We start from the raw sequence: 16,240 nt of genomic DNA, 5'->3' as shown, positions 1-16,240 counted from the left end.
TTCCATTTATAAATAAAAAATAATATCACATTCTTCAAAGAATTACAAATTTAATAAAGTCACCCTGCAGTCCCCAAGCCCCAGGCCAGCAGGTGAGCAAGCGAAGCTTCATCTTGTGACGTATCAGACAAACCTAGGTTCATCCCTGTAGTTAATCACTTTATACCTATGTGACATAGGACAAATTCAGTAACCTCTCTGGTTTCAGTTTCTATTTTTAAAAACAGGATAAAATATTTGCTATGTAGTTGTTATTAGAATAGCGTATCACTAATATAATCACATGGGATCATGTATGGGCTCAACAAATCAAAGGTAGGTAGGTCTACATGGCTGGGAACACACTTATACCATTACTGCTCTTTTACATCGTTTTACATTTGTTTTCCCAGTTCAGTATTATTAAGCTCTGGGGGTTGGTTTTTTAGGAAAAAATATAAAGACTGGATAGTTTGAAACTTATTACAAATTTGTTACTCCTTCAGTTTGTTCTCCTTCAATCTATTCTTGTCTCTTGAATTTCTGAGAGGTACTAAGAGTAGATTTCTGTCATTAGAGTTAAGTTAATTTACTAAATATTCAAGTAGGGACAATGGATCTGAAATCTGCTTATTACCATCTCACTGTGGAGTCAAGATGTTGGACACTTTAGAAGCTATCTGAATCACTTCAAATCAATTAAATGGTATTTAATAAATTGTTAGATTGGTTTTTGTAACTAGGAGATACTAGAAGCCATACATATTCTTAAAGTATGTAATTCATTCCTAAGGAACTTATTAGCAATTATGGAAATGTAGCTCCAATATTTATCAAGATGTGTCTACAGGGTAAATTACTCTCCTTGCTTTACTCCAGAGAAAACCATGATAGACAAAGATTGAAAGACTCATTCTAGGTGTTTCAGGAAATCAGGAGGAAGACCACAAACAAGAATTTTAAAATCTTAAATCTTCTAAACCAGAAGACGTTTTAAAATTAGTTCATAATGGCCTCTACAATTAGTCTGATTTAATCAGGCAAATTAACTTTATGTGGCAATAAGCAAATTAGTCCATTTGACTTAGTACACCAGGCTTAAATATAATAAACTTTCACTTTTTAAAAATACTCTACAATTCACATTTTATAACAACATTTACCAGCGATGCGTTTCGTTATAGAGAGTTGAATGAATGTTGAAAATACCTTCGCTTCTAGGATCTTAAGAAGGTGGTCCAATCCTTGACTGTCTCTTAGCATTACTCGGGCCTCCTTATCATTTGTAATAACACCTAAGGTTTTGAGAGCCAACAACTGAATAATTGGATATTCTGACTTCAAAAGCTCTAATATAGCAGGCATTGCATTTAGTTCTGGAAGTGTAATTCGACACTGAAAATCCTGCCATGAAATAGAAATGATCAAATCAGTAATTTTTTTAAGCAAAATACAGTCTCAAGAATGGAGAAATTCTATTTTCTGACAAAGGACATAAGTTATAGTTTTCCCATCTTTTATTCCACATTCCCCTGTGAAATAACTCACAATAACTCAAAAATAAGCAAACTCTCAATTGACAACATCAAACTATTCCTTGTAACAGTGCAGACATTGTCAACAACAGGAAACATACGTGATCTATGACTTTTGTATTATAGTACCCATTGTTTCTTTATTGTACATCAAATTCCTATTACTATAGACAGCGTTACAATAAAATCTCTGCATAATGAAATTCTTTTCACACTCTGAAACACTGTTTCAGATAGTAATTGATGAAATGAGGGAACTGACTCCATTCAAATGGATTGTTCATGAAGTACCTATCTGCATGCAGTGCTGTTGACAGGCCTTGGACATGCAGATTTACAGCAGGTTTAGTTCAAATACATGGCCTTGATTTAAGACATTTACAGGCCGGGCGCAGTGGCTCACGCCTGTAATCCTAGCACTCTGGGAGGCCGAGGCGGGTGGATCGCTCGAGGTCAGGAGTTCGAGACCAGCCTGAGCAAGAACGAGACCCCGTCTCTACTAAAAATAGAAAGAAATTATATGGACAACTAAAAATATATATAGAAAAAATTAGCCGGGCATAGTGGCGCATGCCTGTAGTCCCAGCTACTGGGGAGGCTGAGGCAGTAGGATCGCTTAAGCCCAGGAGTTTGAGGTTGCTGTGAGCAAGGCTGATGCCACGGCACTCACTCTAGCCAGGGCAACAAAGTGACACTCTGTCTCAAAAAAAAAAAAAAAGACATTTACAGTATCAAAGCATCATGATGGTTTAGACAAGTTGTTCTGCATGCGTGTCTGAGAGTGATGCCGTGTGAGAGGGAGGGAGAGGGTGGTTGGGATGAGCAATGGGGAAAACTTCCAACACTGACTATTAAGTCGTGACATCTTTAATCAAAACGTAGCAAACACAAAACACCATTAAAGGTGGAAAAGGCCACACTTACTGGTTAGCTTTACCCTGCCCATCCTTCAACTGATCTCTAATATTCAGCTTCCTTTAGATATAATAATTGCAGATTGCTTTTTGTTATGGGTTGAATTTTGTCCCCCCAAAATACATGCTGAAGTCCTAACCCCCGTACCTCAGAATGTGACCTTAGTGGAAACAAGGTCTTTGTGGGTGTAATTAGTTAAGACGAGCTGATCCCAGAGTAGGGTGGGCTCTTAACAGTGTCCTTATAAGATTGGTGTCCTCATAAGAAGAGAGACGACAGAGGGAGAGAGGGAGAGATTGCTAGAATGCAGCCACAAGCCAAGGAAGGCCAAGGAGTGACGGCCACCACCAGAGTCTGGGAGGAGGTGAGGAAGGATTCTACTCGGTCTGAGAGGGCCCCTACCGACACCTTGATTTTGGACTTCTGGCCTCCGGAACTGTGACTGCCTGTGGTTTTAAGCCACCCAGTTTGTGGAACTTTGTGACAGCAGCCCTAGGAAAACTGGCACACTGTAATTAGCTAGCATTTCTGTCATTAACAATTGTGGAGGTGACTATTTTCACTTAAGAAAAACATAGGGCTATTTAAACTGGTGTCTTTGTGTTTTCAGCGGCTCTAAAGCTTATCAAATGCGTGTGGTCATCGTTAAGGAAGCTGAGCAGGAAAAGCAGCAGAGAGGTCGGCCCGAGAGCCTGGGGGAAGCTGCCCTGCTGCGGGTGCGAGGGGCTGCGAGCTGGAGGGGCTGTGGGGGGAGGACAGGATGATGGGGGAGGGGAAGGTGGGCAGTTTCTTTCCATTATAAAGGAAAACAGCACATGGAGGTAGCCTCTTGCTATTGTGAACAATGAATTCTGTTCAGTATATTCAAATCACTAGGTTTTTACCGATAAATAAGTCTAATCCAAAATCTTGGTACACTGAGTAGGGTATATATTACATCCAATGTGCTCAGATCACCAGGAAGATCAATAATAGGAACTGCCCAGGTTCAATAGGAATATTAGATTTCCTGTTTCAGAAAAAGTACATTTTGTCTAGTCTAATCCCACCTTAATTTGCTGCCATTCTGTTCTTTAAAAATAGAAATACATTTCTAAAACACTTGCTCATGGGAAACAATTACTTTATAAAACATGGAAATTGAAAGATATTTACACAAAACTTCCATTATTTTTTCTCCGAGTGATAAATACTACATATTAATAGTACTAAGAAGAACTAATGATGTAAAACAGGTGAGTTATTAAAAGCTTTTTCCCCCTTTTTTAAAATGGGAAAATAAATTCTGTAATCAGCTTTTGTCAAAACACTTTTTAGAAATTAACCTTACCTGCACCAAGTTGTAAATGCATTCAATAGAATTCTTCTTTACATCCGGGTCTGGGCTACTCAGAAGTCTGACGAGAGGTTCTAATCCACCGTGTTCAAATATTTGCACTTTACCAGTGTACTCTACCGACATGTTTGCGAGACAAAGACTGGCAAACTCATGAATAACGACTTCTTCTGTACATCAAAAACAAACAGCACAAGAATGACAATTGCTTATTCCACCACTGCTTTAAAATATGCTTTGAAAACCAAAGCTCCACAAATCACACCTTGTTTAGAGCCTACCGTTTTTATAAACTCAAAATGGAGCGTGGCTTGAGAGATTTTAATGACAATTCATAATGGATATTTCATGAACTATTCTCAATATGTAATTTAATCAAATGTAAAAAATAAACTAATTCCATTTTTTTTTCTTTCTGGAAACAGATGTAGCATGCAAAATTACCTTCGGGAGCGAGCTGGGCAACGACAGAACTCATGACATCTAACTCCCTTAACAATTTCCTGACATCACCTACAAAGGAAGAAACAGAACATTAATGTTTATTAATAATAACAATGGCAATGGCTATGAAACAGTCTCTTATGGGATAGGCAATATTATTATCTAATTTTACAGATAAGGAAATTGAAGCTCAAAATCACACAGCAAGCGGGTATGACAGGTTCCATACCCAGGTCAGCCTGACCCCACACAAACTCTAACCTATGTTCCTTGGTCGTGAGCTGTACCACCTTCCAAAACATTAGGAACAATAACTGTAAATGTGTGAAATGTGCCTAGGACACCTATTAGAAAAATTGAGCTACTGTGCCCCATATTTGTTTATTATATCATTATAATTCTTTTGTTTTGCTGGGAGGTTATTTTTAAATTTTGGTTTTCATAAAACTTGTACAGAATGCAGATGAGAATTATCCCGGCCTATTTCGATTCATACCTCTTGATTGCTTACATTTCATTGGACTGTTAGAAATGCCAAAACTGCTTAAAAATATAATAAAGTGTACTGATTTTTTTAAAGTGCACTTTTGTGCTATTGGCATTAGCCTAACTGAGGCAGGACAGGTACGCCCATGCGCCAGGCTCTAACCTCAGTTCTGCTATGAACCACCTGCCTGATTTGGGACAAGAAACCTAATCCTTTGCGGTATCTTTCCTATTTTTAAAATGAGGAGTTGCACAAGAGGTATTATGAAGTACCATTGTTTCTCAAAGTAACTTTGTTTCTCAAATTCATTATAAAACATAAGAAATTTTAAAATCTTCCCTTTTTTTGGTTATAAATTTTCTCATTTTGGCTTTTGGTTATACATTCAATATGGCTCTAATATAGAGTTATTATACAGACAATCCTTGAGATAAATGTACGAAGGCCCCATAATTCAAGTGATTACCCCCTTATTTAACTTCTCCATGCCTCAGTTGCCTATATGTAAAAGGAAATCATAATAGCACCTACCTCACAGGGTTGCTTATTAGGATTAAATTATTTGACATATAAATGGCACTTAGAACAGTGCCTGGGATGTTGTCAGTGCTATGTAAGTGCTAACTAGTATTGTTATCATAATCTAAGTTGGTGGGACACCCACTCCGCCATGACTGTCCTCGTCCTGCTGGCATCTCCGGGTAAACACTCCCAGAGCCCCTGCCTTCCAGCACAGCCACCGTCAGAGCTCCTGAAGTTGCTGCCGTCCACTAACTGTCCCAACATGGCCCCCTGCTCTTAGCGTGCAGGTGCTGTGAGACCCAGGCTCTGCGGCTAAGGCTGTAATGACACAGATGCCACACACAACCTCCCTTCCCTCCTCTGCCCATCCTCCACTCATAATGGTCTCTGAAGACACTAATGCCCCAGTTCCTGCTGGACACCAGGAATAAGGAGACCTCACTGTCATCACCCAGGGTCCAGGAAAAAGGGGCAGGAAGTCAGGGAAGGAATCTGTGCTGTGTTTTACTGAGACCATGGGAAGAGGGGAAAGTATAATGATTTTAGCCACGTACCATGGTAGAGACACATGTTTATTCCTAGAAGCCTGAGTGAGGTTCACGTTAGAAATCAGTCCCCACTAATGCTGTCATTTAAGATTTATTATAAGTTACAAGGCTTTTATCAGCTGATTCAAAAACTACCATTATAACCTAGGAAAATGATAAAGAAAATATATGCTGTTTGTAAGTCAGAGACTGACTTTATTGGCATGATTTTAGTCAAACTGAAATTCTAATAGACATAATACCATGTTTTAACTAATACTATTATCCTACCACATTAAATATATGAAAATATTCCAAACAAGTAATAGGTCTGATTCAAAAAGTAAATACATATCTACATTTATTTTTGGCAAAATATAGTTTACAGTTTCAAAAAAATCAATTTATTGAAACTCTTTACTCTGGGCTTCATTCACTATGGGATATATAAGAAGTGTGACATACATATGGGCAGGCAAACAACATTACACTAACTCAAGGAAAAAGCTACTTTAATTTGGAGAGAAAAGGTTTGCTCTCCCAACTTGTAAGACTGGAATATACAACACCAACTTAGGAGTTTTTGCATGGATACATTTGTGCATATTTTTATATTTTAAAAATATTCCTTAAAATACAAAATATACATTTATTTATTCCATTATATTGATTTAACTTTTTTGTTAACATTAAAGTCAGTTTAAATAAAATTAAAATAAATCCCTCAATGTTAGATTTAAAAGAAAGCAGCTCGTTCCTCATTAGTATAGTGGTGGTGAGTATCCCCACCTGTCATGCAGGAGACTGGGGTTCGAGTCTCCCTTGGGGAGAAGTGGGCACTTGCCTTGCCAGGCGCCGTGGCTCATGCCTGTAACCCTCGCACTCTGGGGGGCAAAGGCAGGAGGATCACTTGAGCTCAGGAGTTCGAGACCAGCCTGAGCAAGAGCGAGACCCCGTCTCTACTAAAGGCAGAAAAAATTAGCCGGGCATGGTGGTCACATGCACCTGTAGTCCCAGCTCCTCAGGAGGCTGAGGCAGGAGGATCGCTTGAGCCCAGGGTTTGAGGTTGCAGTGAGCTATGATGACACCACGGCACTCTAGCCTGGGTGACAGAGTGAGACGCTGTCTCAAAATAAATAAATAAATAGAAAATAAAAGAAAGATAAGGCATTACATGACATTATTTATTTTAAAAAGTTGCTACTTACTATTAGAAGCCAGGATTCCAAATATCATGGTAGCATTTCTTCTTACAATTTTGTCTTCGTGGGTGAGCAGTTTGGTTAAAGGTTCCACAGCTCCAAGTTCAAGGAGGGTTGCTTTATTTTCCTCACCTGACAGCACAGGTAAAATAAAATCACACATGGATATCATTAATCTCATCAGCACTCTTCTCTGTGTCACTGCAATTTATTTGCCATTTGCCTTTCACATTCTGCTTGGCTTCCACCCGTATTTCTCTCAGAATAAACTTAGAGCACAGGTGGCCCGGACACGCCCTGCTCTCCCTTCTCCCTGACGTCTGTCTGCAAAGCTGGCGTCATCTTGTCTTCAGTTCTGCTCTCATCATGCACCTCCTTGGAGGGGTCCCTCCTGACCACCCCGCCGGATGTTGTCACCACGTCCAAGTCCTTCCTATCTCTCTTTATCCTGCTTAATGACCTCTGTGTTTCGTTTGCCTGTTCCACTCTAACTTACCTTTCCATGAGGACAGACACTCTTTCTCCCTATTCTCTCACATCCTCGGTGCCAGCACAGTGCCGGTCTTGTAGTAGACACTCAGTAAATCCTCATTCGCACCATTCATTAGTTCTAGCAGATTTCTGTAGATCCAATAGGATTTTCTATATATGTGATATGGTCAATTTTATAGTTAACTTGACTGAGCTAAGGATGCCTAAGGGAGCTAAGGGAGCTAAGGTTAAAACAGTATTTCCGGGTGTGTCTATGAGAGTGTTTCTGTAAGAGATGAGCATTCCAATCTGTAGACTGAGTGAAGAAGATGTGCCCTCCCCAAAGTGGGCAGGTAACATCCAATTTGTTGAGAGTGTGAATAGAACAGAAAGGTGGAAGAAAGGAAAATTCTCTCTTCTTGAGCTGGTACATCCATCTTCTCCTGCTTTCAGACATTGGCACTCCTATTCTGGGCCTTAGGACTCCAGGACATTATACCAGCAGCATTGGTTCTTAGGCCTTTGGGCTCAGACTGAATTACACCACTGGCTTTTCTGTTCTTCAGCTAGCAGACAGAGCATCATGGGACTTCTCAGCCTCCATAATCACATGAGCCATGCTCATAAAAAATCTCCTTGTATGTATCTATATATGACCCATTGTTCTGTTTCTCTAGGGAACCCAGAGCGATACAATATAAAAGATTATAATAATAAGGGAAACTAGGATGAGGTATATGGGAACTCTACTTGCCACTCATTTTTCTGTAAACCTAAAACTGCTTGCAGAAAAAAAGTCTAGTAATTAAAAAGAAAAGGCTATAAACTGTGAGAAAAATTTTGTGACTTATATATCTGATAAGAGTAAAGGATTTATATCCAGAATATATACAGAACTCTCAAAATTCAATAAGAAAACAAACAACTAAATTAAAAAAACATATTTGAGCAAATGATTTTAACAGATATTTCACCAAAAAGGATATATGGATGGCAACAAAGCACATTTGGTTAACATCATTAGTCACTGGGGAAATGTAAATTAAAACCATGATGAGATTCTACTTCATACCCACTAGGGTTACTATAATCAAAAAGATGAAAAAGTGTCAGCTAGTGTGTGGAGAACCTGGAACCCTCACACAATGCTGGTGAGATTGTCAAATAGGACAATCACTTTGGAAAATGGTTTGGCAGTTTCTTAGAAAGTCAATGCACACCTACCATATGATCCAGCCAACTTGTCGTATATAGGTACAGTGCAATAGTACTTGGCAATAAAAATGAATGAACTATGATACATGCTACAACATGGATTAGTCTCAAAATAATTAGGCAGAGTGAACAAAGCCAGATTATGTCATCTTCTAGAAATCAAATAAAGAATTCTACTTCTTCTTGTCTAATCTGGATGCCTTTTTGTTTCTTCTTCTTGACTGATTGGCTAGAACCTCCCATACAATGTTGAATAAAAACATCCTTCTCTTGCTCCTGATCTTAGGTACATTAGTTTCCTACTGCTGCTGTAACAAATTACTATAAACTTAGTAGTTTAAAACAACATAAATTTGTTATTTTATGGTTTGGAAGTCGGAATTCTGAAAGAAGTCACAGTAGGTGAAATTCAACGTGTTGGCATCTATATTTCTTTTTGAAAGTTTATGGGAGAATTCCATTTCCTTTTCTTTTCCAAGCATTCCCTGGCTGGTGGGCCCTTTTCATCTTCAAAGCCAGAAATCACAGCATTCTGACCTCTGTTTCCACTGTCACATCTTCTCTGACTCTGACTCTCTTGCCTCCTTCTTTCAACTGAGGGTCCTTGTGACTGTGTTGACCCCACCTGGATAATCCAAGATAATCTCCTCATCTCAGAGTCAGTTGATTAGCAACCTCAATTCTATGTGCAACCTCATTTCCCCCTTTCCAGGTAACATAATATATTCATAGCTTCCACGGATTATGATGTAGATATTTTGGGGTTATTTATCTACTAATACCTGCCACACAAGGTAAAATTCCTTAATTGATTTTCAGATGTTAAGCCAACTTTAAAATCTGGGGATAAGAGTCATTTGGTCATGATGTATCAGCTTTTTTATATATTGTTGAACTGAATTTGCTAGTATTTTGTTTAGAATTTTTACATTTATGTTCACTAGGCATATTGACCTGTAGATTCCTTTTCTTGTAATGTCTTTTTCTGTTTCAGATATAGGATCATGGTGGCTTCACAGAATGAATTGGGAAGTATCTCATCCTTTTCAATTTTCTGAAAGTGTTTGTGTATAATTAGTATTATTTCTTCCTTAAATATTTGGTAGAATTTACCAGTTATGTTATTGATTTCTAATTTAATTCTACTGTGGTATGAGAATATATTTTGTATGATTGGAATCACTTAAAACTTATTGAGGCTTATCTGGGGCCCTGAATATGATCTTTTTGGGTAAATGTTCTGTATGCACTTGAAAAGAATGTGTGCTCTGCTGTTCTTTGAGTGTCCTGTAAATATCACTTTGGTTAAATTCATTGATATTGGTGGTCAAATCTTTTATATCCTTATAGATTGTTGTCTACTTGTTCTTTCATTTATTGGGAGAGGGGTATTGAAATTCTCAGCTTTAATTGTGGATATTATTTCTCCTTGCATCACCAACTTTATGAATTTGAAGGTCTGATATTAGGTACATAATTGTTTAGGACTTTTTACAGCCCCTTGATTATTTGACACTTTATGATCATAAAATGACTTTCTTTATCTCTAGTTCTACTCTTTTCTCTGTTTACTTTTCTCATATTACTATTTCTGACATTAATACTCCAGCTTTCTTTTGATTAATGCTAGCATTAATTTTTTCATCCTTTTACTTTTTAGTTATTTATGCCTTTATATTCTAAGTGCACTTCTTGAAGGCAGCGTGTAGCTTGGTCTGGCTTTTTATCCAATATGACAATCTCTCCCTGTTAATTAAGATATTTAGACAATTTACATTTTATTTCACTATTAATATGGTTATATTAATATTTAAATCTACCATATTATTTTTTTTTGTTCGTCTCATTATTCCTTGTTTTCCTTTTTTCTTCATTTTCTGCCTTTCTTGTAAAAATGGAAATTATTTATGATTCCATTTTATTTCCTTTTGTTGGATTATTTGATATTCTCTGTTTTGTTATTTTAGTGGTTGCATTAGGGTTTGTAGCATATGTCTTGAACTTATCACAGTCTACTTGCAAGTGGTACTGTATCTATTGCAAGAAACTTACAATAGGATACTTCCATTTTTCCCCTTTCTACCTGGGTGCTGTTGTTGCCATATATTTAATTTATACACATGTATTAGACTGAACAATATATGATTATTATTTTGTTTAAAATAATAAATTTGCTTTTAAAGTGATTTAAGTAACAAAAAAATCTCATATGTTACCATTTTTAATGTTCTGTATTCTTTTGTGTAGATCTATATTTCCATCTGGTGTTATTTTCCTTCTGTTCGAAGGGCCTCTTTTTTACCATAATTAGTAGTGTGGGTCTGCTGACAATAAAGTATTTTAGATTTTGTATATCTAAAAAAAAAGACTTTATTTCAACTATAGTTTTGAAAGATTTTTTTTTCTGGGTATAAAATTCTGGGTTGAAAGTTTTTATTTTTCTTTCAGTACTTTCAAGATGTTGCTCTACTGACTTCTCATTTGTAGCATTCTTGACGGTAAATCATCTTTACTTATCATTTGTTATTTATTATTTCTTGTCATTCTTATCTTTGTTCGTCTAAATGTAACATGTTCCCCTCCCCCCCCCCCGTCTATTTTTAAGATTTTCTCTTTATCACTGGTTTTAAGAAATTTGATTACGATGTATCTTGGTAGAGTTTACGTCATATTCTTTGTGCTTGCATTTTGACAAGCTTCTTGGATTTGTGGACTGAAGAGTTTTCATCTGATTTGGGGAAATTGGCTATTATTTCTTCCAATACTTTTTCTGTCCCTGTCTCCCTTTTTCAGAGACTCCAATCACACATATATTGAAACCTTGAATTTTTCCCATAGCTCACTGAATCTCTGTTCATCTTTTAAAAATCTCTTTTCTCACTGTGCTTCATTTTGGATAGCTTCTGTTTCTTTGTCTTCAAGTTCATTAACCTTTTTCTTCTGTAATTTCTATTGCTATTAATCCAAGCCCATGTATTTTTCATTTCAGACCTTGAAGTTTTCATCTCTAGAAATTTTAGTGTTTTTTGGTCTGTTTTATATCTTCCTAATCTTAACTTACTTTCTGAATGTATAGACTATAACTGTAATTAATCTTTTAATGTTATTTTCTGCCAATTCTAACATCTGGGTCAGTTTTGATTTACTAGTTGATTTATATCTTACTATGAATTATTTTTTCTTGCTTTCTTTCATGTCTGATAATTTTTTATTGTATGCCAGGCATTGTGAATTTTAACCTTGTTGGGAAATGGATATTCATGTATTCTTGAAACTTGTTCAGGGACACAATTAAGTTACTTGGAAACAGTTTAATCCTTTCAGGTCTTGTTTTTAATGTTTGTTAGGTGGTATGGGAAGTGCTCAGTATAGGACTAATCATTTCTCATGCTGAGGCAAGACTCCTCTGTGTATTCTACAGAATGCTCCATGAATTTCAAGGCTTTTCAGTCTGGCTGATGAGAACAGGCACTACTTCTAGCCCTATGTGAGCACCAGGCACTGTTACCTCAACGCTTTTGGGTGCCTCTTCGTTTGATCAACTAGTTCCTTCACATCTATGTGCTGCTCAGCTGAATACTTGTGTGGAACCATTTTCAGATCTCCCAAGTTTTCTGTCTGTGAAACTCGTTCTTCTCCTTATTCTGTCCTGAAAACTCTAAATGCATCTGTCTCTCTGGACTCTCAGGTCTGTCTTCTCAACTCACAGGGTCCACGAGGTCACCCTTTCCTGTGCTATGGCCTGGAAACTCTCTGTAGTCAACAAGCTGGGACAATCACAGGGCCTATTTCCTTCGTTTCCTGTCTCTCAGTGATCACTGTCTTTTATTGTCTGATGTTTGGTATCTTACCAACTGTTATTTCATATATTTTGTCTGTTTTTGTTGTTGTCGTTTCAGGCAGTAGGGTAAATCCAGTCCCTTGCTTCATCTTGGCCAGAAGGCAAAGTCCCACCATTTATCTTTTTAAAAAAATTTTAGAAAATACTGCTACTAATAGTATAAAACACCAGACTTACAAAAATTTCTATATTGATTTCACATGAAATACATGCCTATTTCTTTACCTCATGTTATACAAAAGGACATAATCTATAATTAGATACATATGACAGCCAGATGACATATGATGACTCTACAAGGCTGAATAGGATTTATTCTGCCATAGATGCATAATCCAACATCTCCCTGAAATTTGACCCAGAAATCCACACAATCCACTCATGAAGGCATGACATGTTCCAGAACCACACTCCTGTTTTTCATCTGGATTCCCAATGATGACCAGAGTAACAAAGCAAGGTGAGTATTATGCCATTTGCTAATTGAAAGATTTGCTGTTCTCTTAACCAAGGTCTAAAGTATCATTTCTTTAAAATAAAATTGTTCCTGTTTTTGTTTGAAATATTTTATTAAAAATGCTAAACTCTCTTCAAATTTTCTCAATTATTAAAATGTCACACAATATAAAAGTCTAATTTTATCACCATTTGATGAACTAAAACCTTGTATGTTTGTGAATTCTCTACAAACAAACCTTTCCATAGAATCTGACTTTTAATGTTTATAATTTTTTAATAAACTTGTTTTATAATTTTAGTTTTACAGAAAATTATAAAGATAGTACAGAGAGTTCCCACATACCCCAGATCCAGTTACCCGTATTATTAACATTTGATACCAGTATGGTATATTGTTTACAATTAATGAACCAATATTGATATGTTATTATTAAGTCATTAGTTATTTGGGTTTCCTTAGTTTTATAACCTAACATCTTCCTTCTGTTCCAGGATCCTATCTGGGTTCCCTGTGTCATTTAGTCATATTATGTCCTTAGCTCCTCTTGGCCGTGAGAGTTTCTCTGACTTTCTTGATTTAGATAGCCATAACAGTTTTGAGGAGTATGGATAGGGTATTCTGCAGAATGTCCCTGAATTAGGAGTTGTCTGATTTTTTTTTTTTTTTTTACCATGATTAGACTGGGGTTATGGATTTTGGGGCAAAATAATACAGAAATAATGTGCCATTTTCATCACATCATATCAAGGACACCTATTATCAACATGACTTTCACTGCTGGTGTTGATTTGGTCACCTGGCTGAGGCAGTGTTTGTCAGGTTCCTCCACTGTAAGCTCATTCTTTTTTCTCTGTTTCTATATGGGACTCTTGGGAAAGAAGCCACCCTACACCTCAAGAGTGGGAAGTTGTATTTTACCTCCTTGAGGGCTGAGTATCTACATGAATTATTTGGAATTCTTTGTGGGACATTTGTCTTTTCTCTTCCATTTATTTATTTATTCAATCATTTATTCATATCAGTGTGGACTCAGATTTATATTTTCTACTTGGATTATAATCCAATACTACTTTATTTGTTTTGTTGCCCAAATTGTTTCAGCTTTGACCACGGGGAGTTCTCTTAGCTCCTGTGACATTTACAATTTTTTAAACTACAATGAAACCTTCAAAATGACTATTCTATCACGTGACTAAATTACTCCTTAAGATGCAGTTAGGCACTTAGGGAGACGCATTACTTTCAGATGATGCCTTACGTGAGCTTCTGGTTGTCTTAAAGAATTCATCTGACAGGAAGTAAGTTAAAGACTAGGGAGAAAAGTGCCCATTATGTAGTCAATATTTAAAGAAACTAACGAAATAGAAAAGTAAACTGAAAAACCCCAACCTTTTAATGCAAATTTATAAATGGCTTCACATGCTTTAGCCAAAATTTCTTCTTCTGTAGAATGAAGCATTAACACCACGGTTGCTGCTTTTTTGCTTTCAATTGTTAATGGATCAAACTGAAAGGCAAAAAGAAAAATACTAGGTTCACATATATCTTTTAAAAATAACATAAAAAAATGAATGGTATCTTAAAACTTAAAGAGAATATAGTCTTTCAAAAAGTATGTGGCACTTCCCAACAGGTGCATTATAAAGTTTTTATTTTAAAGAACATCACTGCTAGAGAAACAATTGTCAGTACTAGTGGCTTGGAATTCCTGGGATATGGTGGGAAGAGCAAAATGTTTTGGAATCTAACAGATCTAGTTTCTCACTTCGGCTGCATGGAATCAAATTTCTCAGGCTCCTAGAATGTCAATTTATTTTTCTGTATAACAGGGACAATACTACCTATCTCAAAGGATCAAGGAGAGGATTAGAGATCATGTATGTAAGCACTTAGCACATCTGGCACATACCAGATGTTCATTCAATAACATATATTATTCTAATTCTTAGTCAATACACAAGAATTCCTTGAGTACCTGTATGTATTTGATGCCCTGACTATCTCAACAGTCAATACTTGCTTTCCAACCAATAGATTCTGGAAAAGCAGGAATATGTGAAACAATGAAAATGCAATAGAAAAGAGCATATAAAAATGTAAAACTGGATAAAATCTGGAACAGGGGAATAGCAATATAGTATAAAGACAAAGTATAGGACTCTAAGACCTAGGTCCTACCATGAGACCCGGGGAATTCATGTGTAGCTGAAATGAACAACAACGAATTTCTGCCCCCTAAAGGTTTTCTGTGGGCAAGGAGAAAATACATTATTATATTATTTTTCTTCCATTTCCAGAGATTGGTAAAGGAGGGAGTTCCGTTTATGATAAAGGAAAAAAAAAAACTGTACTTCAAAGTTTTAGCTGGTTCTTTGTGTTGGCTCTTCCTATATGGACGTCTTACTATGCTACAGGATATAAAAAAAATGTGATGTTTAGTTTTAGGTACAGAATGGAGAGACAGATTACTCCAAATAAGGAAACATAACTGTGCGATGTTGAAAGAGTGAAGAGGAAAGAGAAGATGGCAATAAACAATGACCTGAAAGGACTTAGCCAGGATAAAAAACTCCCCTTGGAGGATAAATGGCTGTTGGATTTTAAGACAGCACTGTCTAACATCCAAATTAATGCTACCCTTCATCTATGACTCACTCTATTCCAGAAGCTATAGGAGTTACAAGAGTCATGTTTGTTCCCAAGCCTCTTAGACTCCTTTTGGGGAGACAAAGCTTCTGCCTTACACATCAGGCTGCTGACACTTGTGAGTTTCCAGCGACATGACCCAGTGAGAAAAGGTAGCCTCTAGCAGAGCCAAGAGCAATGGCTGGGATGCTGGCTGCAACATTGATCGGGAGAGCACGAGGCCCTGGACATCCACAGAAATTTTAAGGGAGAACTTCTGAAAGTACTTGGGGTTGGGGCTTGAGAACCACCTTATTTAGGTATTAGAGGGTAGCCCCAGAATGCCCAAGGACCTCATATCATCCGGGTTACCCATGTGGCTCCCTGACCACAGCTTTTTGAATATGAAAAATCAGGGCACTGGATTATACAGTCTCTTCCAGATATAACATTCTAGGATTCTATGGAGCGCAAAAGCATATGGCACAGACAATAAATATTGTAACGAGGAGGGGGAAATTAATTTGAACTGGGGTAAATGCAGAAAGGTCCAAGGAGCTAGTAGAATTTCAGATATCATTTGAAGAATAGGTAAAATGGGACAGATTGAGGTCCGGAGGAAGGATATTCAAATGGGGAAAATGACACTAGAAAGGTTTAAAATGGGAATAAATGTGTATT

General features: G+C 37.0%; 1 protein-coding gene across 1 annotated transcript in view; it reads right to left on the bottom strand.

Moving 5' to 3' along the window:
- The window catches only part of ARMC3 (armadillo repeat containing 3), a 79,607-nt gene that overhangs the window by 49,092 nt on the left and 14,275 nt on the right, over positions 1 to 16,240 (bottom strand). Inside the window, exons 3-7 of the mRNA XM_069458847.1 lie at positions 14,324 to 14,441; positions 6,954 to 7,079; positions 4,210 to 4,278; positions 3,760 to 3,935; positions 1,189 to 1,383 (exon numbers count right to left, since the gene is read on the bottom strand). Of these exons, the coding sequence (XP_069314948.1) occupies positions 1,189 to 1,383; positions 3,760 to 3,935; positions 4,210 to 4,278; positions 6,954 to 7,079; positions 14,324 to 14,441 (684 nt within the window). The remainder of the gene's footprint in view (positions 1 to 1,188; positions 1,384 to 3,759; positions 3,936 to 4,209; positions 4,279 to 6,953; positions 7,080 to 14,323; positions 14,442 to 16,240) is intronic.

The sequence above is a fragment of the Eulemur rufifrons genome, chromosome 25 (genome assembly GCF_041146395.1).
Source record: "Eulemur rufifrons isolate Redbay chromosome 25, OSU_ERuf_1, whole genome shotgun sequence".
NCBI lineage: Eukaryota > Metazoa > Chordata > Mammalia > Primates > Lemuridae > Eulemur > Eulemur rufifrons.
The sequence above is the reverse complement of the archived record's forward strand: the minus strand, read 5'-3'. Positions and strand labels throughout refer to the sequence as shown.